Below are 24,136 nucleotides of genomic sequence, written 5' to 3'. Positions count from 1 at the left end.
AAACAGGAGTCTCTCCCAGGAGATGCTGAGTTTGGAACCCGGGGCCTCCTGTATACAAAACATATACTCTACCACTAAGATATGGCTTCCCCCAGAGTTTGTGGGATTACTGCATTTTCAGAGTACTGAAGCAGCAGTCTTCATGTTGTTCTTCCCCCAGAATTGCCAGAAAATCCCTTGCCATCTGTTCTGGGGTTTTCTCCAATGTTAATAATAATAATAATAATGTTCCAGAGCAGATGGGGGGCATGGGGAGCACATGAGGAGAGGAGAGAGGGGAAGTTCTGTTGTGCAAGGGGAAGACCTTGTGCAAATGGAACAGCTATGTTGGATACCACTCTGCTTGCTTATTCCCTATGACACCAGCAACAAATGAAATGGTGTTACTGAGAAGCATGGTTTAACTGAAATGCCTCAAAACTATGTGCCTATTTCAGCTTTGCTCTGGGCAATGAGTGCAATGCCAATGCACATAAATCAAAAGAAGCAGAGGTGGTTTAAAGCAGGCTTCCTCAACCTTGGCCCTCCAGATGTTTTTGGCCTACAACTCCCATGATCCCTAGCTAGCAGGACCTAGCAGGACCAGTGGTCAGGGATGATGGGAATTGTAGTCTCAAAACATCTGGAGGGCCAAGTTGAGGAAGCCTGGTTTAATCCAATCCTCCTTTCATAGCAGCAGTCATGGATGATACTGAACCTTTGCATTATCTGCAACATAACTGCAAGCCTAATTAGTTCCCATAGCCATTGCCATATCTAATGCAAGCCTATCTCTAAGCCTCCATTTGGCCATTAATTAACAAAAGGGCTTGCTTCAGCGAGCATCTTCCTCCAGAACTGGATTAAATTTCCTAGAAGTTTCCAGCTTTCCCCACAGTGAACCCCTCAGTCATCTGGTGTGAGTTCTGATTAGCTATTGACTCTCTGTGACTGTCTTGCAACTATGCAACAAGAAGACTATGTTGGAAGGCCTGCTCACAGCTACTACCTGTGTCCTTTGTCATTTAATGACGCACCCAGCCCTGTCCTAATGGGATCACCCTTTGTGTTAGAGCTAACATCCATCAGGAGCCTCTTCCCTATAGATAGCCCTCAAGCCTCCCTGTTCAAACATATGCCCATTATATGGCCATAATCCAAATAGTAGTAGTAGTAGTAGTAGTAGTAGTAGTAATGATAATAGCGTGAACGGAGAGATGCTGTAAATTTAAAGACTCAAGAATACCAACATGCTAGAATACATAACGTGAACTTACCAGACCGTTGCAGTTGCTTAACGCTACTTTAGTTGTACCATGCTGGCCATGTAAATATCCCGTGTAATGACAGTTGTCTAAAAAGTCATGTTTCCACTGAGGCCCGTCTTTCCCCCAGTATTCTACTGTGAAGTGTTTGGAGACCAAATCTGTGTTGAGAGTCAGGTTTAAATGAAAGTGCTTGCCATAGGCAGAAAGTTTAAAAAATAATTTAGATACTGCCAGTTCTTGGTCATAATGTTCAGTACTCCTCTTCTTTCTCCTGGAGGGCTTAGTATTTTTCACAGTAAAGCTGAGGAAGGCTCCATTATGATCAACCCTTATTGGGATTGTTAGTTGGTAGTGTTCAAGGTAAGACAGGAATTCCTCTTTGAAACCGCATGGTAAATCAGTCCAAGAAATGGCCATAAAAGAGAAGAAAATATAACAGGACACAAGAAGGAGTAGTACATTATCCACATTTTGCTATATCCAAGCACCATCAAAGTTCATGTTCATGTGAACATATTAATACACAAAATGACTTTACTAAAGAAAATACCCACTTTCTAACAGAAAAAAAAAGATTAATCTGTTCTTAAAATATACATTCCACTCATCCATATTATGTTAGCTAAATGTCTGGCCTATTCCATGATTTGCCTATTTCATGATGTGCCATTTGAAAAATATAAGTAAATATCTACCTATCTATCAGCAATAGAAAAAATGATTAGTATGGAAAGAATCATGTTGTAAATGTCAAAGGCTACAGTTCAATACCAGTGAGCTCCACTAATTTTAAAAGAGCACAAGCTGGGTTAGTGCCCTGATTCAACAATCAGATAAGGATGCACAAGCTTCAGTCCATGCGCTTTCACTGCCAGAAAGGATTCCTATTTTAACTTGCATTGAAGAAGTAGGCCTATACCGGCTGCTATTTCCATTTAAATTAATGGGAGAACTTGCACAAAGTGGTACTGAAGATATATATTTCAGTGCACACAGGGCCCTAGATTTCAGCATGTAGATTTCACATTTTTAATGAACAGGAAAAAAGCAAGAACTTTATTTATTTTTTTGTTCTAAATAAATTACTTCAGTTACTTCAACAATATTTTAATTTGGTAATTTCTTTATTATGAAGTAATACATTAAAATACTGACTTTTCAATTTGCTAATGGAGTCTAAAGTGTTAACAGCTATACACAATGCTTAAATAATAAAATAAAAAGTGTATATTCCAATTTTACTCCCACAGAGAATAACTAAAATGTTTACACCATAAATCCTTTGTGGTCTCTCACAATGAATATTAATATAAATGTTAAAGAAAACTAATTAACTGAAATAAGTGACAAAAGACGGTAGCTTAAAAAGTTGGAACCCTACCTTGAGAACTATACGAAAGCCTGCTGTCACCGTGAAATTCTGACAAAACCATAATTAAGCACAAAATCCAGGTCAACATCTTCCAGAAAATTTCCATAATTTAGAAGAAGTGGGCTACCTATGTGCTACAGCTTTAACTCCACTCCAGCATTGCACCATAACCAAGATTTATTATATTTCTTCAGGATTAGCTATTTGTGGTTCCACTTCTTGATAGGCGTTTTGGAATAATATACTTTTTTCTATGTCTGCAGACATTTTCAGTCCAAAAGTAATTAAAAAAATAAGTCCTTCACATGTCAATGAGGAGTTAAAGTGAATAGCAAACAACTGTTGTCCATTTCTTTACCTGGAAAGCATAGATAACATTGAAAATCAGTTTCAGTCAATATTAATTTTTTAAACAATTAATTAAACAGACAGAATTTTCAACATCCTCAGACATCCAAATGCATGTCTTCTTTAGTTTTCATTTTGTATGGGTTGTCCAAGGTGAGAGCCCATGAGGGAAGATAGCCAATGACAGGAAAGCTGTAAATTTAAAGACTTGAGGAGCTAAAGACCTCGGAACCCTGAGGAGCTAAAGACCTCGGAGGTTCACTAGGCTATGCTCTAGAGCCGTTGAGGAGGTTAGTGAAGGTTCCGTCAGCAGAGCAGAACCTAACAACCACTATGCCAACCATTCCCAAACTCCTCAAAGGCCAAAGGATGCATCCTGATAAGTCCCTACTTTTCAGGAAGACTAGTATATAGCTCCAGTCAGGAGATGCCAGCCACTGGCCAACAGCTCCCCTATCCAGCCATGTCCAAAATTGCTGGGTGCCTGGTGCTTGGGCAGAAGGATTCTTTTCCTTCCCATGGCAAGCAAGGCCAAGGCTGAATGACCCACTCTTGGAAGAAAGCTTCTGAGCATCAAGACTGTCACAGTAAATGTCATGCTCCTTCTAGAGTTTAGTCCTTCCAGGAGATGGAACTTAGGTTAGGGCCTCCTCAGAAGACAGCGAGGCCTAAATCAAGGAGGCTGAACAACTTCTGAGCGACCATGTGCAGCACACACCTGAGTATGAGGAGAAGGAAGGACAGCAATGCTGAGAACAGTAAATACATATAGTAGTACATCCACTACTGTATCATCCCATTAATATCAATGACCACACGAATTCCACCCTTTCCTGTCAGCATAGTGCTCTGCAAAGCATCCCTGCACCATATTCAAGTTTAGTAAGCTGAACTCCATACCTACTACATTGATTTCAGCTGTGAAGAAGAGAGCATGATGTGTCAATAGTCAAAAGAAAAATCCGGGACAAGCAAAATACCATATCTTCCAGCAAAATAATATATAATTTCTGATCTCATTATTACTGTTTTACAAGACTGTAACCTGCATACTTTATTCATGCAAAATTCTCGTTGACCATTGGTTGCAGAAAAATGAGTTCGGGATTTCAAATTATACAGTTCATAAAAACCCACGAAACCACAAATGTTATAAAAAAAAATACTGCACATGAAAGTTGTTGCATCTGCAGTGACAAGTACACATTTTAAAGTTTTTAGGAAATGGCCACATTATAAATGGTTGGCCCTTACACAGCATAAAAATTGTGATTTTGTTGTGTTTCTCTCAAAATGCTGGTCTCCAAATATTTTGTGCTAATACTTAACAGCTGCCTGAGACTTGAGAATGTGCATCTACTTGTAGTCAAAACAAAACAATGAAAATGTTAAAACAATGTAAGTAAAATTATACTAAAAATCCTTTCTTAACAGAAAGGTCATGCGTTGCAATCAACAATGTCAGCAATGAAGATGGGGAGACATATGAAAATGGGCTGGGGTAAATGTTTCTGTGCACAGAGCACATTTAGAAGTGCCAGCTGCTTCCCTGCCTTCTTACCGGCACTAGGAGAATGAGGCGCTGTCTCCTCTGATATAAATTTGTCTGTAACCCTCCTATCAGCCAGGAAAACTATATCTGAGCTATGTTTGGTGAGGATATGAAAGATAACCTTTTTCATGGCTGTACCCAGGTTGTGAAATGTTCCTTGATGCCTTTCTATTAGCTCCTTAAGACCTTCCATCACCTCACTGATTCTGGCAGGCATTTTTCTAATTAACTCTTGGAGTTTTGATCTGCTGTCCTGTCTGTGTTTAATTCTCTTTTACTGCTTTATGAAGCAAAACTACAGAAGTTCAGATACTGCTCAGAGGGAAATTAACTAAAAATGAGAGGCAATTTGCATCTGGTGTTCTCTGCCTCTGAATGATAGGTTCAGAGACAATTTATGTAACTGACTGGAATGCCAGGTGCAAAGCCACAAACTCTAGCAGAGGTACAGCACCCCCACTGGACTATGAAGCCTTTCTAAGTTCTAAACTGGCTCTGTTCTAAACTGGTGTAGTGGTTAAGAGCGGTAATCACGTAATCTGGGGAACCGGGTTCGCGTCTCCGCTCCTCCACATGCAGCTGCTGGGTGACCTTGAGCCAGTCACACTTCTTTGAAGTCTCTCAGCCCCACTCACCTCACAGAATGTTTGTTGTGGGGGAGGAAGGGAAAGGAGATTGTTAGCCGCTTTGAGACTCCTGAAGGGGAGTGAAAGGCGGGATATCAAATCCAAACTCTTCTTCTTCTTCTATTGCTTCCCTGGGGCAGGTATAGCTGACCCTCACTAGATTCCCGTTTCATGTACCTAAGTTAATGACCAAAGATCATTCACAGTTCATTAGTTTGGCTTGTTCTACCATCCCACCACTGGTAAGTGCTCCCAGATCCTGGCCATTTAGCCATATTTCCCCCCCCCCCCAAGAACAACAATATTATTGGTTGAACTTTTGGATGTTGCTGCTATTTCGGGTCGCTGCCAAGAAAAGATGCACTTTCCTATGGGTCATTCACTTCGTTCATCAGGCCATAGGTTTTACAGCAAATGTTTACAGTCAGAATTTCTAGCTTGGCTTCTGTCCATCTCTACTTGCATCAGCAAGTCTCACATCTGGCCCTTCTAATTTGTTGCCCAGGGATATAGACTTGAGCAAGGAAATCCTTATTGCTCTACTCCTTTAGTTTTGTCTCCCCTCCCCACAAAAACTATTCTGCATGCTGTTCCAGAGTGATGGATGAGGTCACAATGATTTGCAATACCAAATCAAACAAGTGCCATTGACCTTCCTTTGTCAAAGCTATCCAGCTGGTCCCCTACCTGTAGCTCTGTGTTGTTCCCACCAGAATACAATGCCTGGCTTGTGGTACTTCAAGAAGGGCAGACCACAACAAGATTCTCCAACCTCCCAAGATTCCCACCACTTACAGCCCTTAACATTCTTCTTCCTGTAATGTGAGCTTGAATGAAGGATTTGGCATGAAGGATTGGTTAATTTATTTCGATTTTTGTACCAAGGGTGACTCTTCCATGGTCTCCTGAGACGGATAGATGCCAACCATTTTGATTTTTAATTTAGCCATATATATTTATATGCTCAGTGAAAATAAATTCCCCTTTCCATTAGAATTACCTGACAGACAAGCATATTTACGACCTAGATCAATATGTTTGCGTGTTTCTTATTCCCTGCACACGTTTTCCGTAGTCTCCTCACAAGAGCTACAACTCACTGCCCATTTTTCTCACCAAGAATCACTAATATAAGACCACCTTCCTCAACATTTTACAAGTACCAAAGCTCATTAAAAGTTCAGATTATTTTTTGTTTGTCATAAGGGCTAGTGAGTCACATTATTTTATTTTGTTTATTGCCTAAAATTTTAAAGCTTCCTTTATTATCGGAGCCCCCCTGCTGTCAGTCATAAACGCAGCTGTGTTACCCTTCAGTAACACAAGCTTTCCTTCAGCTCATCAACATGACTAAACAAATGAAGAACACAGAGCCAAAGGGGCCACGTGTGGGTTGAGAATCACCCTCTATCAACACAGGAAGTACGTGGAAGAAACAGTGATTAAAATGCAATTATGTGTGATAATTAAAGACCATGGCATAATGTTCATTCTCAAGAGAATAGGAATTATAGACCATTACATCATGCATGCATACAAGAGAGTTGACTCAGGATTTTATAAGCAGTCTTAACTCTTGGCATTTCCCAACAATACTACACAGAATGATGAGAAGTATCAAAGTTGTGGGCCCTAGGGTGTTATAACATGGGTGCTCCAAATTCCAGGAAAAATATATTGATCCTGCTCTTATTCCTTCTCTGGCCAATCCCTATGCTCTGAGCCTCTGCTGCACACTTTTTCTTGTGAGGCCCCAGAATGACACAGCTACTGTTGCCATCTTCCTCATAACAACATTTTAAAGGTACCATTTCCACATACATATTTCGTTTAAAATATGTTGGCCTGAATCAGAGGGTGGCACTGGTGACATGCTTGAGGACTGCTGCCTTGTTACCAGGTTTCTTTGCACATGCAGTGTGTTTAAATAGTGCTGCATCAAACAGTCGTGAGGCTTCATTTTTAGAGCAAAACATTATGTCTGCCTAAGCATATACTGTACTGGATCTTAATTTATTTTTCTGCTTAGTGATTCCATGTCTGCTGCTTCACTGTATTTTAATGAACTTTTTATGTTTTTGGTATTATGTGGTATGCTGCCTTGATACCCATTTGAAAAGCAGTGCATGCCTTTTAAAGTATTTTTTTATTTAAAAAAATGTTGTGTGCTGTGTAAAGTGAACAAAGGTGTCTTTGAGTATCAATTCCCAGTCCCATTCTGTCCCAATACATCAACTACACATGATTAGTAGTGCAAGTGAGTGTAGTTCAACTGCATTTGCAAGACATAGCCCTCTTCCTGTGACACACCCTTTCACAAAGGGTAAGGCAAATCACAGAAAAAGGGAACAGGTTTCAAATATGTGTGTTATAGTAAATGTCATGGTTGCAATCACTACTTAGGTATGAAGGTGAAAAGAATTTTGTGAAATCTCAAAAAGAAAAACATCCTTCTCCCAACAAACATCAACAAGGGCAACCAAGGCAGTTTCAGTGCTGTGATTAGGCCTGAAGCTAGACTGAAATTGATTCAGATAATCAGTTTCCTCCAAGCATGCCTTAAGGTGGACTGCTGTCACCTTCTCAAGCACCTTGCCCCAAAAGAGGATATTTGCCACTGGGCAATAGTTGTTTCACATTATGGGTCCGGAAAAGTTCTCAAGTCCTTCAAGACAGAGGGTATCTCTCTATTCTCAAATGAAGCAATAATCACTCAATGGTCTCACCCAGTCAATCTCCTTTGGCTAGCTCTAAGACAGTGTTTTTCAACCTTTTTTGGGCAAAGGCACACTTGTTTCATGAAAAAAATCACGAGGCACACCACCATTAGAAAATGTTAAAAAAATTAACTCTGTGCCTATATTGACTATATATAAAGTAATTCTCTTGAATAGGAATCAAATAAACACAAAGAAAGTATTTTATAATCACTTTATTATGAAATAGTAAGTAAACAGAAATTATAAAATACTTTATTTTTAAATCTTTCAAATTTTTCAATTTTTCCCACGGCACACCAGGCAACATCTTGCGGCACACTAGTGTGCCGCGGAACAGTGGTTGAAAAACACTGCTCTAAGAAGCCAAGATGGGCAAGGCTCAAGAGGGCAGCTCGTAGCTGCACTTTTCAAAGCAATCTATGTGTGTTCTCAGGCCAAAGCAGCTGAAACTCATCCAATACAGATGAAACAGTGTTCCAGACACCTCCACTGGACTTGCTATAATTGTGGCATATGGTTTTTCGGGTTCTGATATATAGGGCATATTAGTAGTCAGATTCTAGGACTGAGGTGGCGGAACATCCAGCCCACTAGGCCTCTGAATTTGGTCATGAGGCCATGGGCAAACTATACCCACCTGTCAGTTACTTAACATCATGTGATGTTAGGGGAAAGGATCTGTTACCACCAATCTAAGGACTAAGTTCTTAGATCGGAAGTAAGAGCTTTCTTATAAGAAGGAATGTGTGCAGAGGAGGACAACCAAGATGATCAAGGGTAAGTCTTACAAGGAGCGCTTGAAGGAGCTGGGAATGTTTAGCCTGGAAAAGAGGAGACTGAGAGGAGATATGATAGCCATCCTCAAATATCTTAAGGGCTATCACATGGAAAAGGGAACATGCTTGTTTTCTCCTGCTTTGGAGGGTAGGAGTCGAACCAATGGCTTCAAGTAACAAGAAAGGAGATTCCAGCTAAACACACAAAAAAACTTTCTAACAGTAAGAGCTGTTCGACAGTGGGACAGACTCCCACAAATGGTGGTAGACTTTTCTTCCTTGAAGGTTTTTAAGCAGAGGTTGGATGGCCATCTGTCATGGATGCTTTAGCTGAGATTCCTGCATTGCAAGGGGTCCCTTCCAACTCTAAGATTCTATAACCAAGTCCAACACTAAACAACACACTCAAGGCTTCCCCAAGACAAAGTCCACTTCAGATCAATGAGAAAACCCACCCCCACCCCTGAATCTCAACAGGCCTTAAGTTGTGACTTTCTCTGGGTTGAGGCCAAGGTTTCTGGAGCTCAAGGTATACAGCAAGCATAGCGTCAAATGGCTCTGCAAAATGCATAATCATGTGAATACATTAAAGCTGCACCATATACCACAGTACACACATGTTCTTAGTCTATATAAAATAAGACTTGTCCACCTGTGAAGCATGGAAACACTGGTGAGTCCAGTATTTTGCAAGCAGGTGGCCTAATTTTGGCTGAGACAATCTTGCAGGTGTTGGGATTAGTTGGGTTTATCAGCATTTTCATTCATATATTTTAATACCAGAAGGGACTATTACATTACTATGCAGTCTGGCTCTCTTCACAAAAGGGCTACAGAATTCTACCCAGTCATTATTACATCAGCAGACCTAATTTACTTTTTACTGAGCAAGTGTTTGTGCATGCACAGTATGTTTATGTGTGGGTACAAATGTGTGTATAAAATGTGTGTATGGCTAACCAACTTTACTGTTAAATATATGTGCCTTATTCCTTGAATCGCCACCCCTTCACACTCTGAAGTCTTTAACTCTGAAGTTTCTCTTTAAATATGTTATTAAACTAAACTAAGCCATATAAAGCATTTCAAAAAGGTTTGCTTAATATCAAATAGTTCTTTTCTGATTCTATTATAAGTGAAGATACCCATCACAACCGATGTATTCCAAAGTAGTGAATTTCAAGTATATAACAGAGTAAGTGGAATGTGAATTGAGCCCAAACCCTATTAAAGCATCTCACATGCATACAAATAAAACACTGCACAAAACGTATTCCACTTGGCATTCTGTAGATCCTTTCATGAGATTTACAACCAAATTCTATCCCTCCAGAGCATTTGACACAAAAGAGTTGGGAACTCAGTCCACCTGCCTCTAAAAGGAAAACCATCTCACTGCAACACGGGCTAAACAGAGGCTAGGAGTTGTTGGTCCAGCACATCTCTTGCCTCATCTGCAGACGTAAAGGAGAAGTAGAAATGTGTGTCATCAGCATATTGCTGACAATGTCCTCCAAAATTCTGGATGACCCCACTCAGTCATTTCATGTACTGTAGATGTTAAATAGTATAGGGGAGAAAATTGAGCCCCGAGGAACTCCACATTGAGGGCTCCATGGGGCTAAAAAACACTTCCCAAGCATCTTGGAGCGACCATCCGAGTAGAACCAGAACCACCTCAAAGCAGTGCCACCCACTCCCAACCCAGACAGCTGCTCCAGAAGGAGGCCATGGTTGAAAGCTGTTGGGAAGTCGAGGAGAATTAACAAGGACATGTTTCCCCTGTCTCTCTCATGACAAAGGTCATCATGCAGGGCTACCAAATCAGTTTCTGTGCCTAAACCCTGTTTTTCTACTTAAGGGGGGGGGGGAGAGAGAACAGCAAGTGTTCATCTGGATTAATTTTTAACACATATGTAAATCCAATCGTCATGTGCCTAATGGAAAAAGCCTCTCTGGAATAGTAAAGTCTAGGTGAAGAAAAGCAGCAATAAATAGTGCACAGGGGAACTCTGTGGAGGTGCAGGTGATTGGTTTAGCAGCCTTTCCTGACTAGCACAAACCTGCCTTTCTTCTCCTTCAATATGCTACAATTAAAATGCTATAAATATATTAGCAGTGGCGAGGACATGATATAGTTACACTGACATTCACCTCAGTTTCCTTCTGCAGCGGATAACTATTTTAGAAAGCCTGCAATGATAGAGGCCATGCAAAGGGATCTCTGGTGCTCCTCACCCTTCTCCTTCCTGCACAGGGAAACTTTGCGGGGCTGGCAGCCACTGAACCAATGCTTCATTTCCAGAGAAGTGCCAGAACCAAGCCAGCCCAAGAGACATGCCATCAGAGGGATCCCATCAGCAGGCCAGTCTGCTCCAACGTGCTCCAACTGAACTTACTGTACCCAAATTAACCAGGTAGTCTACCAGGCTTCCCAGCCTCAGGGCTATCTACCAAGAAAAATGTTGTGGGTAGGATAGGGACTCAAGGTCTCAGACCTACCCAAGCCCTACTTCCTCAGGTAGTCTGGCTTGCCCCCATGGCTTGTTCTTGTACTTGGACAGGGGCCCCTAATGTCAGACACCTCTGGCCATACCACCCAAGGCTAGGAAACTAAACCAAGCTGGATTACCTTGATGGAAGACCACCAGGGAAGCTCAAGTGCTGCAAGGAAGACCTACAATTTTTCACACAGCTGGCCAGGAGGTAGGATAGAGAAGAGAAATTGCAAGGGTCCAAACAGCTTCTAATCCTGCTCGGAATTTTAAAAGTCCAGATGGCTCCTAGCCTCACTGGGACAAAAAAGCACTGAACAGGCTTCCAAGTCCTGCTGGCTATAGGGTAAAAACTGATGCTGAGCTCGCTTTTTCCCTTCTCCCTCCCCATCACTGTGTGCCATCATCATGTATTTTAGAGGATAGGCCTTTTTGACTAAGAACTGGGTCAAAAATAGCTCTCACTCAGTTAAGCTGTCTCTCCTGGAAATAGCTGGAGACAGAACCAGATTTCATATTTTCAGCAAAGGGTGAAGAATTGCTTCATTTTTGCCCCAACACCCAAGGATATGCCCTGCACCCACTGAGCCTAATCCAATTATGTCTGTACGACTACTGTTTCCAGTTAACTCAGCTGGTTAGAGTGTGGTGCTGATAACACCAAGGTCCTGTGTTCAATCCCCTTAAGGGTCACCTGCATATTCCTGCATTGCAGAGGGTTGGACTAGATGATCCTCGGTGTTCCTTCCAACTCTACAATTCTATGACTCCTCCTATACTTCATCTCAAGAACTGCAGGCTTAGAAGTAAAACATAATTCTGTGTGTGTTTTTTCCTTACACCCATCTGTTTATTTTGCTCAATAGCTTTCCTGATGAAGGACAACATGAAAGCTTGCTTATGACTTTGTGACATTTACAGTGGTCCTATGAAGCTGTCTCACGCTGGTCCATCTGGCTTAGTGTTGTAGGTACTGACCAACAGAAGCTCGCCAAGATTCAGGCATAAGCCTTTCCCAACTGCACCTAGAGAATTCAGGAAGCCCTCTAGCAACTGGTAAAGGTAAACGTAAAGGGACCCCTGATCACTAGGTCCAGTCGTGGCCAACTCTGGGGTTGCGGCGCTCATCTCGCTTTATTGGCCGAGGGAGCCGGCCTACAGCTTCCGGGTCATGTGGCCAGCATGACTAAGCCGCCTTTGGTGAACCAGAGCAGTGCACGGAAATGCCATTTACCTTCCCGCCGGAGCAGTACCTATTTATCTACTTGCACTGTGACGTGCTTTCGAACTGCTAGGTTGGCAGGAGCTGGGACCGAGCAACGGGAGCTCACCCCGTCGCTAGGATTCGAACCGCCGACCTTCTGATCAGCAAGCCCTAGACTCTGTGGTTTAACCCACAGCGCCACCTGCATCCTTGCCAACTGAGCTCTACCCATATTTAGGGGAATAAAGGTCCTAATAAAGGCATTATTTATTAAATATTAATATTTATTATTAAAGGTACCACTGTTTTGCCTTTCTACTTCTTAATGGTTAATCCTTAACTTGGGGGGGGGGGTAAGAGAAAACAGCCTCAGCCTGCAGCTGCTCCATGGTGAGAGAAAGACACCCTGCACATGGGCAGAAACACATTTTTGATCATTATTTCACATATTTCAAGGTACTTGAGGACAGATTTCTGAACCCTGGCCGACCCTGCCAACCCCCGCAACCTCACTCAAGTCACCTCTTGGTGCAAACAGGTAGCAGCAGCGAGAGCCTGTGCTCGCAGGCTCCTTCCCGCCGCCTGCAAACGGCCTCCCTTCCTTCTCCCGCCGGAGCCTTGGCAACGGTACAGCGCCTGCAGCTCAGTCAGCCACCACCACCGGCCCTGGGCCTGCCTCCAAAGGCGGCAGCAGCAGCAGCAGCAGCAGAGAAACTGAACCCATCGGCTTTCCGCCGCCGCCGCCGGCACCAACAGCAGCCGCCGCTCTTTTCAATGAGCCTCATTCTCCAGCCGCATCATCTATCTCCCTGGGCAATGTTTGCTCAGACATTACTAGGCTCTGGCGGTAGCACCTGTGGCCCACTAATGGCCTGGCGTTAAGCCGCAAAAAACTCCTGCAAATACATCCGCTCCCCAGGAGAGAGGACGCCGGGGGAGGGGGTGGAGAGAGGGAGGGAGAGCGAGCGCTTGTCTAGATCAGGCGTTGTTGTTGTTAATTGTAGTTCACCAACCTTTATTACGGTCCAGAGACCCAACAAATCGTTACAACGCAATACACAATTCATACAGCCTACCTCCAGGTTAAACAAGCATTTTGTTCATCTGTATACCGCCCTCCACCCGAAGATCACAGGGCGGCTCACAACATAAAAATGCAAAACGAAAACAGAGCAAAAGTGAAGGTCGCCGCCTCGCCTTGCAAACAAAACCCAGAAGTGTTGCCTGCCAGCCTTGCTTGCTCATCCAAGGGATAAAAAGACCCGTTTCCTCTACTTCTGGGCAGTGTCTGCTGCAGAGCGGCCTTCAGACACACAGGGGCATCTGGCAGCTAAGCCTCGGGGCAAGAGGCGCATATATTGCTTGGCGGGAGCTCCCCGTTGCATATTGACAGAGCGCGCGAGGGAGAAAGATGCAGCCGCGGCGCCCATCCCCCACCGCCCGGGCTCCTGGCTGCTCTCATGCAAGTCACAGAGCCTCTCCTGGCAAGGAGTGAGCGGGGGGGGGGCGGAGAGGGAGAGAGAGACGTCTTGAATGGGCAGGACTCCCGAGAAGCGGCCAGTGATCCCTGGGACGACGAGGGGTTGCTAAGGCAAAGCGACGACAGGCGAGGAGGGGAAGTGGGTGTCCTATCAATCACAGGTATTGGCTTCTATACGTCGCTTCTCCCACACCAGGTTTTTACAGAGCGGCTGTTGCATAGACACAAAGCACCACACACACAAAAAGCCTGATTTGAAGGGCGCACTAGACTTTTAAAAAAAGAAACAAATGAAGGTTTTTGGAGTTTAGGGCTCCTTTTCACGGCCTTTAAATAATTAGCTAAGCAACGGAGCCAACACCAAAGGGAAAAGAGGTGTGGGTGTGTGCAGCCTGGCGTATGATTTACTCGGAAGCAAGTTCCATTGAGTTTAATGGCGCTTACTCCCCAGTAAGCACACGCAGGATTGCATCGCGAATAAGCAGCAAGAGAGGAATAAAAGCGCTGCTGCTGCTTCGTCTCTCACTTGCAATGCAACTCGCCGGATCAGCTGCCACCTGGGTGGTGAAGGATGGGGGTGGGGAGGAGGGCAAAAGTCAAGTTATCTGTAAAACTTTGTGCCGCCCTCCTCCTCCTCTTCTCCCCCTCCTTAACTTTCTAAAGGATCAGCTGTCATTTTTTACTGCTGAAAGTCCAGACTACTTAAAAACAATCTTTTAAACCAGATCCCCCCCCTGCACACATTCATGCCTTCTGAGTACAAAAGAACATTTTACATCTACCCCCTCGGAGAGAACTCTAAAGAACAAAAGCCCTCTTCCCCCGCCTCGCCTCTCCCCACCCCCCACCCCAGGGAAGAGTCTGTAGCTGTTCTGGTGGAGCTGATCCTAAAGTTAACATTCAGCAGCCCATTTCCAGACAGCAGCGCTAAATCTATTTGGATAAAACGCGTGTGACCCAGACACTTGGCATGAGGCCCAAATGCGTTGCAAAGGCAGTCCAAATAAAAACAAGAGTCTGAGATTGACTCTCGCGCTCTCTTTTTCTCTCCTCTTGTACAACAATGAAAGAAATTAGCAAAGACAAGAGAGTGGACACACATTAGCCGCGAGCACGGTCCCAGTTAGTCCCCCACCCACCCTCCGGCCACACACCTTTGCCTCCCCTTCCCCAAAAACCCCTTTGAAAAGACACACACACACAGCGATTCAATCGTCTCGGCAAGCGTTGCGAGTCTAGCAACTCCCTCCGCGTCTAGGGCTAAATCAAAGCTACACTCTCCCATCTCTCCCATTAGCCTCTTAAGAGCTTAATGTCTCTCTCCTTCAGGCGAGCATCCGGGCTCCAGCTATTACATCAATGCGACCCTTTGAGTCGCATGCACACACGAAAATATGCACTTGTCTCCCCCATTTATATAGGCACTGACGTGACACAACCAAATGATGGGCTTTAGAATAGCAGAAGCAAAGTCAATGAGTTTAAAGGAACCGACAAACAAAAAGGGCTCGCATTATTTTGCCAACCATTGTTTTTCTTGCTTCCGAAACAGAAAAGTTTTCACTGCTCAAGAGCACACTTAAACCAAGCTTCTTTGCCTCAGAAGATCCTCGCGCGCGCCCCGATCCCCCCCTCCGCGCCCACTTTTTTAATCCCCAGAGCTCAAAGGTTCCTCTAAAATTATTCAAAATCCACTTCGCCTAGTGCATTATAAACCACCCCAGCTCCACATCTGAACGCACCATTATGCGGGAGACAAAAATAAAAATAAATAAATCATAAGGCAAAGAGTCCGGTGAATTCTTTCCTTACCGTTTTCATCTTCAATTTCTCTGCTATAAAGTGAGTTTCAAACAATAGGAAATAGCACTTGGAGGGTTCCCGTATTCCTTCTCTCTGATTTCCCCTCTTGGCAAGCCAACGCCAGAATTATATTCTAGAGCAGAATGAAATCCTCTATAGCCTTTTTTTTTTTCTAAAAAGGGGAAGCTGAGAGAACGGACTGACTAGGCAAGAGAAGGGATGCCATCAATTCATCCAGCCTTATCTAAGCACCCTGCATATTTTTGTCTTTTACAACCAAAAAGTGGGGGCGGGGGGGGAGGAAGAGAGAGAAGGGAAAGGGGTAGAAAGGAAGGGGGGAGAGGAGGGGGGAAAAGACTGAATTTGGGGTGGGGGTTTTTCTTCTTGGCCACCCCTTCCAATGCAGAGCTATTATGTGAATACCATCAGGAGGAGAGAGAGGGAAGGAAAGGAAAGGGGGAGAGAGGGAGCAGGAAAGACTGGAGAGAAAGTTTTGTTGAAGTAGCTCGAGATCTCTTCTCACTACCGGCCTTCAGCCAAGTTTGGAGCTGCAGCAGCAGCGGACTATTTTGGCCTGAGAGGTTGTGCACACTGACGTCAGTCTGCAAATGTGCCTCCGGCGCCCCTGGCGCTGCTGCGCATGTCGGGCCCATCACGTGGAGGGGGAGGGGGACGCGGAGGTACAATCAGGGTAACAGGCGAGGGGGCGAAAGGAAAGCCGCAGGGGGCTCGAGGCAATGTAAACTTCCTCGCCCCCCCCCGCCCCGCTCGCACTCCTCAAAGTGCTTCATAATGAATGGAGGGGGGAGTCTCGCGTCTCTCCCGCGCGCCTCGTGCTTCTCCTCTCCTTCCTTCAGAGCTGCTTTAAAGCAGCTCGGCTGAGATGGAGGAAAAGGAGACTTGGCTCCGGATGGGCTCGTGTCACTGGGAAAAACCTCCGCAACCCGGGGAACGTTAAAGGATCTCTGGAGGGAGCGGGGAAGGGAAGAAGCAAAGCAAAGGGCAAGCGGGCGACCCCAGCCTGGGGTTTATTCCCCTAGGCCCGACTTGGGTGCAAACTTGGATGGGCTTGACGGAGTGCTGAAAAAATGGCACGCTGGTAATTTTAAGAATAACAACGTAGTAAGCATGGTCGTTCCACACGTTACGTAGCAGCAAACCCGGGTTGACAACTGAATGTGTGAACGGCTCCGATGCATTGAAAAGCAAGGGGTGAAATGTGATTTCTGGATGTTGTTTGCTACGTCTCGTTTACACAAGGGAGTTAAAACGACCCCTTTTAGGCAGCACACAAGAGAGCCATAAAGGCTAGCCCCACCCTCAGGGTCTATGCGCTAGTTATGCAGCCCCTGTACGACGCGCTTGTATCCAGACACGTGTTTGTTTTATTCACACAATACATTTAAATACATTACCTAAAAAGTAATGTGTGAAGCGGTCCTCATTGATCCTTGGTTTCTGCAAATTGTACATTTTGGCAACTTTATCCCCGTGATCCCACGATGCTGGGTTGCACGATAAGATCTTTTATCGGAAGATCTGAGCACGGCATTGACGGCTGCTTCTCCCGCCCCCTTTTCTGCGCACTGAACTGACCCTGTGCTCTAGGAGAGCCTCTCCCCCCAACCCGCCCGAAGTACATTATTTCCAGATGGGGATAAGAAACTGGCTGGCTTTTGAATTGGTAGCCGGTATGGTTGTTACAGCTTGATTTTGTCCCACGACTCCCACCCCTTCTCCAAAGTTCACTGGCTGGAGAATATCAGTGACTGCAGCAGCAGAGACCACTGTGGGGGTTGCTGCGTGTAGGAATTTACGCACGATCGGCAATAGGACATACCTGTAGTAGTTTTTTAAAAACTGTATCGATAATTCATGCGTTCAGCCTTCATCCTTTCAAGCGCCTCACAAACAATACACTTTCGCTTTCATTTACGGTGACCCAAAACCTATGGGCGGGGGGAGCGGGGAGAGAATAGTCCAATTCCAGAAACAGAAAGTCAGGAACACACACACACACTTGCAAGAGGGGGTCGAAAATACAAGTATGCATTTAAGGCAGGCAGAACAAATGTTGCACCCCACCCCCATAGAGAAGCCTTTGCGACGTTGGAAAAGGGGGTTGTTAGGAGGCAGAATTGGCGTCTCGAAACCTTACCCCACTTACAAAACTGCCAAGTCCGTTTCCTATGGGTCAAAAAACGGAGTGGGAAGATGCCACCTGCCTATAAAGCTCTGCCACTCTAAGGTTTCAAGCTTCTCTGTGAACATTATACTCCATTGCCTATCATCATCATCATCATTTTCATCCTACACCGGAGGTTCGTAGGTGTGACCGTTCTGGTCAGCCCATGAACCCTTGGCTTGGAGTAACGCAGGATTCAGAATGGAATGGTCCAAAGGGAGCGGTTCCGAAAAGGACCAGATCATCACGCAGAGGCGAGAGTCCCCATCGTGACCTCAGGTTGGAATTGGTCCCATCCTGCCCGCTGAAATGGAGAAACGGGGCTTGCCATTGATTGGGGAGGAGAAACATATTGGGTTTGGGCAGGTCAGATTCTTAACAGAAACGCACCCACCGCCACGTAGTCCTGAATTTGGACTCGACGAGATCAGAAATTGGAAGTCGTATCGCATCCGTCGATATTTTATGTGCTTGTGTACCCAGTGACTTCAGAAGCCTCTGTAATACCCGACGAGAGCAAGGAGTGAAACTGTACTGTGCAGATGTGTCCATTTAAAAGTAGCATGGATCCAGCTGCAGAAGTATTTCGCTACACAGGCTGTTTTCCCGGCTGAAATTGCTCAAAGGGCGCCATCCTGCGGCCGGCGGCGGTCCAAAGGAAAAGGGAGCGAATGCAAGATATTCAATATTCATTCTGTCTGCCCCTAGAATGTTGCAGATCTATCTGAGTGCCCCTTAGATGGAAATGTGCAAATGTTCTGCCTGAGTTCATTGTGGGTCACGAATCATTCCCTGCGCTTTTGCTTTATACAGCTCCGTGAAGGGTTAATGTTAATCACCCATTGTCTGAAGTAATATTGGGACAAAAAAAGATATGGCAGTTGCACCCTTAGAACCAGAAATTGAATGCACTTTTGTAAAATATTTTGAAGAATAGGCATTGTTGGACAAGTTATGAAAGTTCCGAAAGACCTCATTAAAATATGTGGTATGGTTTCAGTTGCTATATGTCTTATTGTTTTGGTATTGTGCAAACAAATGCCTTGGTAGGTGGAAGGTCTAATCTACACCACCTAAATGTAAGAAAGGTGAACAGTGCTGGATTTACATATTAAGCTAAACAAGCTATAGCTTAGGGCCCCATTCTCTTGGGGGCCCCGAAAAAAATTAAAGGGGAAAAACAACTGGATGTACATTTCCAAAATATAAGATAAAAAACAAATAAAAGAAAACCTACGTACAGCAACAGTGTTTTGTGTTGTGTAGGCTCCTATTTGTTATGTGCAAATGGCTTTAGATACCTATTAGGTCCATAAATTACCATATAGCACATATACAACACAAAAAACAGTGGCAATTTGTTGACAAAGGACAGCTGGACATATAAAGGGCCCCATTACCTTCAGTAGCTTAGGGCCTCATCAAACCTAAATCTGGCCCTGAAGGTGAAATATAAAATGTTCTAAATAAAAAAAAATCCAGCTGTTGAATTCTGGGTCTGTATTGTCCTGCTAGGTAGTGGGAGCAAGGAGACAACTTTTCTTGGAAATAAATCATTTCAGTCAAGATTACAAAGTGTACATAGGATCTTACCTTTAGAAAGTTAAATGTATAAACTCTTAACATTGTGGGCATTGAAATATAAACTGGATTCAGCTGCTGCTGTTCCTGCTATAGCCATTAAGCGATTAAATATGTCAATAGACACATTACTGAAGTGAAAGGGCAGAGATCAAATTCAACAGGTTCTTTTCACAACATTATGAAAAGTTCATGTTGTGGTTCCAATTGACTTGCACAGTATCTGCTAGCAGCTCAGTATTTTAATATAAAAGAGCTGAAAGACAGCATGAAATACTGCTTTTCAAGGTGCCAGATGACTGGTTGGGGTGCAGAAGGGAGACTTTCTAGGTAGCTGGGCTAAGCTCTGTACTTTATTTTACATTTGTTAGAAGTATTCTAGAAGGACTACAAACCCTTTTTTCCCCTGACAAAAATATTTTTTTCTTCTCATGAAATAATCTTCCTTCTTTCTGTAAGATACATGCTTCACTTTGTGCCAGAAATGATGCTAGCCATAACTATGGTTGCGTTGTTTTAAGGTTGTATTGAAGATCTCATTGGTACTTTTGACAAAGCTTGTGGAGAGAGAGAAGGTGTGATTAGATTTGTAGAAAGTACTAGAATTGGTCAGACAGATGAAAGTAGTTCTTCACACAGCACATAGTTAAAATGACGGAATTCATTCCCACAAGAGGCAGTGGTCAACTTAAGCAGTTGCCTAGTGATTAAATTAGCTCTGCCCATTATACAAATATCCGGTGAGAAAACACTTAGAATATTGGATACAGTTCTGGTCCTCTCACCCCCCCAAAATGATATTGCAGATCTGGAAAAGGTTCAGAAAAGGCAACCAACATGATGAAAGGGTTGGGGCAACTCTGTTTTGTGGAAAGGTTACATTTGGGGCCTCTTAGTTCAGAGAAAAGACAAGGAGAGCCATGATGTAATCAATTTTATTGATAGTTTTCAACATAGAAAACAATAAAAACCAAACTAATCTAAAGAATAAAAAACAGAGAGAAAAGATAGAAAAAGGGAGAAAATATGGCCTCTTTTGGACAGAAATGTCTGCTTTACTCTATGCTCTGATAACTTCCAGAAAACAACTTGAAGACAACTCAGAAACTCAGAATACTGGCTGTGGTTTCTTTGACATCACATACCACCCCAGTTTTAAAACAGTTGCTTTGGTTGCCAGTTTGTTTTCAGGCCCAATTCAAAGTGCTCACATCAGTGTATAAAGCAATCATTTCCACCTGATTATTTTTAATGATCCAGCAGTGCAGCAGATAAGCAAACCTTATTAAGAAGACATGCCAAAGCTGAGTTTTTTTCCAGCATGGTCAGATGTGTGACTACGTTTTGTCTTGACACAACAATTCACACTTGAATGCTCTTCAACTCCCCATCTGTAGGTTTAGTATAGCTGTAAGGGTTATATTTATCAAGAGTTGCTCAAAACGTCCAGAGGCATGAAATCTGGCATAAATGCATGGTCTTTCAAGCTGGTCAAAATAGAATATAGGGCCAACTCTGATTTCACCTTATTTGGGCGATGGCTGGATTTCAAATAATTTGTCATGGAAATTGCCAAAAGTGGAAGTGAGAAATACAGTGAGCAATCGTAGTGTAACTCTGTCCAGTCATCTACTTGAGCAATGGTGTTTCTGCATTCTTGAGACGATCAGATTCCTTTTCCAAAATGTCCAAATGATTAACATCGGGTTGTAACAGAATATTGGTTGACATTTCAGGAACTTCAAAGAGATGTAGCTAATAACTGCATCCTCTGTCTGTGATTTGGTAATGGCTGGCCTATTGTGGGGACAAATCAATCTGAGCTGGACCTGAGTGCTGCACAGCCAAAACGTAAGGTGGCCACTTCTACACTGCTCCCCTCCCAAAGGATGTGTAGCACAGATGACTGTGACCATGTGACCTGTGTGCCTCCGTAGTCTGTTGTCAAGGTGCTAACCATTGATTGGCAACTTCAAGGCCCCTGCTCTCCCTTTCTGTGGATCTTTATCTTTAAACTGGACAGTTCTGACAGCCTTCTGGAAAATAGGACACATAGCCACTCCTAATGAAATATCATTCCATGGAATGGTTTTTTGGTTGTTGTGGTGCTGCTGCTGTAGTCAATGTAATTGTGTAAACATCTCTTTGAAAACATCTATAATAAATTGTACTTTGTTAGCGGATTTAGCAAGATCTGTGAATATTGTAAGGTCATACAAAGTTCTGTTTGTTTGTTTGTTTGTTTGTTTGTTTGTTTGTTTGTTTGTCTCTGGAGTCTAGGTCCTCTGCAACACTCCATTCTGGTGACATTCCACCCCCCCCTAGCTCTTTTGTTCCCCCTCCCTCTAATTCTTGTATAGAAACTGTTCTGACTTTTTCCTAACCTCTTAGCTAATCAGAAGGTGGTTTCTGCATGTGCTGTACAGGGAAGTGAGGGGCAGATGGGACTTGTCAACCTAGGAAGGTGGCCCATTTAGTAGAATGAAACTTCTGCTGCCTTGTGGGCTATCTTTGGGAGAAGAAAAGGCTAAGGAGTAAACCCTACACAAATTGGGAGTGGAGTCCCTAAGTCAGTTGAATGTGGCCTTGTGTTGGATGTGGCCTCCTTCCGGCAACTCCTGCAGCCAAGCTGGTGCCAAATGTATTGCTGTGCTTTCCTCTGGACCACATCAGTGAGGCCGAGAGGGGAGGTCTTGTCGTATGGGGAGCCCAGGACCTCCATACACACTGCCCAAGCTTGCGTCCCGGGGAGGTCACTTCAGTGCTACAGTCTGCACACTCCATTATCTATTGAGACAGATGAATGTAAACAATCCCAGGACTCTCTCTGCCCCACCTTCCATCTTTGGTTTTATTTCCTCAGCTGACATTACCCACCCACATAGCAAAAACAGCCTCTAAAGGAAAGCAAACAGTTTATGATTTAAAGATATCCAACACAAAATGGCTGAACAGTTTCATTTCTTCACACAATAATTTGAAACATTTTTACACTGACTTCAATTTAAAAGTTTCAGGGTGGTTTACAACAGCTAATAAAAACTGAATGTCAATACTAATAAAAATCACAGTAGAGGGGGAAATATATCAGCAATTTAAAACTTGTAGAAATAAAATAGGAGTTGGCTTGGTGCGTAAAAGACACAAATGGAGTCACCTTGAGGAGTCCACAAATGAGGCACCATAACTGGAACGGCTCTCCCCTCTCCCTGCCTCACTTCAGATGGTCAAGCTACTCAGAGGAGGGTCTAAGCACCATCACTTAAAATTATGTTTGGGAACAGACCAGAAGCCAAATGAACTCTTTAGGCTCTGGCAATATTTCTTTCCCAACTCCCAGTCCCTGTTAGTCACCTAGTGGGTTGTTGTTGTTTTTTTAATAACTAAGTGAAGTATCCAGGTAGTGTTCAAAGGCAGCCACATATACAACACATTGCAGCAGTCTAGCCTGGAGGTTATCAAAGCAGGGATAACTGTAGCTAGACTCTTTCCAACAGGAGGTGCAGTTGGCACACCAGCCTTAGGTAATGAAAAGCATTCTGAGGGTATTTGAGCACTTCCAGGCTATGAGCCTGATATTTTAACCCATCCAGAACATCTCTTAGGATCTATCAACAGTACCCTGGCCTTGTCAGTACTATCCTGTCCATTATTGCCTTCAGGCATACACTAGTTGTATTTTCCAAAAACTGCTGAAGACATTTGATTCCAAGTGAATCAGGGGTGGGCAGAAATTAGGCCCATGCCTTGATTGTTTGTTTGTATTGTTTTTAAACCCATACCCCGTGGTTGTTATTATTGTTTTAAAACCCTTCTTTGTTTTGTTCCTAACGTATGAATGTAGATTGCCTTGAGACTTATGTGAGAGGTGATTCATAAATTAATATAACAACAGCAACCACTCTTCAGACTATATAAAACAAATATGGCTGGGTTAGAGAAGGTGCAAAGTGTATTTTGGGTAATCAGGAGGCAGGCGAGCTTTTTCCAGCAACATGTTCAATTCTACACGTCTTTAATCTGAAGTAAGCCCTATTAACTTCCAGTTAATGATGCAGATATAAGAGAAAAGTGCCTTTATTTCAAGCAAGGAACCACAGGATTCCAGGAATTAGGAGGGGCAGGTGCGTATGGGTAGGGTAGTGCAGCGCTGCCTGTATCCACAAAAAGCTACAGAAGGCTAAACAATTGTCTGTTAGCTGACATTTTCATTACCAACCATTGCTATTTGTCATCTTTAAAGAACCAGCATCCGCCAAGAAAACCTGTATTTTGAAAAAGACAATGAAATTGGCAATTCTAGAGTTCCTGCAGAACAGAACTATCCTGGGACAGTCTGGATCAAGAGACTATGGCAGCCTCTCAGGTTACAAGCGTGTGGATGGCTGAGGACAGGTCATCATCTAACAGGATGGAATGCAATCTCCTGTTCCGATGTAAAAGGAAGAATATATTTTTAGCAGCTGCTTATTATTTGAGAATCTAATGTTTATGATGACTACAGAATTATTCTGGAGCTGCAGATCCAGTTAATAAGAGGTGGGGAGCCCAATGGAAGGAAAAATAATCCCACCACTATAATTTAATTTCACTTTTAAGTGTGTGTTAGGCCATTCTCAAACCTTGGAGATTGCCACTTTAAACATTATCTTACTCAAGAGATGAGACTTCTCACAGGTTTGTACTGCCTCAGTTTCTTCAAGAGAGTTTCTGATTTGATAAGTGTTTCCATGTGAAAATACCATGA

General features: G+C 43.6%; 1 protein-coding gene and 1 long non-coding RNA gene across 9 annotated transcripts in view; both read right to left on the bottom strand.

Moving 5' to 3' along the window:
* Nucleotides 1–16,226, bottom strand: part of ADAMTS6 (ADAM metallopeptidase with thrombospondin type 1 motif 6) — a 113,819-nt gene extending 97,593 nt beyond the window's left edge. For 6 of the 8 annotated variants that reach the window (XR_014172918.1, XM_081930280.1, XM_081930287.1 and 3 more), the window contains exons 1-3: nt 15,633–16,226; nt 2,629–2,977; nt 1,257–1,624 (exon numbers count right to left, since the gene is read on the bottom strand). Coding sequence is in view for 7 of the 8 variants with exons in the window: in XM_081930280.1 (XP_081786406.1) it covers nt 1,257–1,624; nt 2,629–2,725 (465 nt within the window). In the remaining variant the exon portion in view is untranslated. Of the gene's footprint in view, nt 1–1,256; nt 1,625–2,628; nt 2,978–12,862; nt 13,218–15,632 lie in introns of those variants that run through there. The other 2 variants (XM_081930285.1, XM_081930281.1) reach the window with 2 other exon arrangements.
* Nucleotides 5,433–8,381, bottom strand: LOC309380434. The gene is made up of 2 exons (XR_014172933.1): nt 8,215–8,381; nt 5,433–7,889 (listed from the first exon to the last, which is right to left on the bottom strand). It is a non-coding gene; the product is annotated as an uncharacterized lncRNA (long non-coding RNA).
* Nucleotides 16,227–24,136: the final 7,910 nt, after the last annotated feature.

Source organism: Podarcis melisellensis, assembly GCF_964234715.1.
Source record: "Podarcis melisellensis genome assembly, chromosome: 11".
Lineage (NCBI taxonomy): Eukaryota > Metazoa > Chordata > Lepidosauria > Squamata > Lacertidae > Podarcis > Podarcis melisellensis.
Note: the sequence above shows the minus strand (reverse complement) of the source record. Positions and strands in the feature narration are given on the sequence as shown.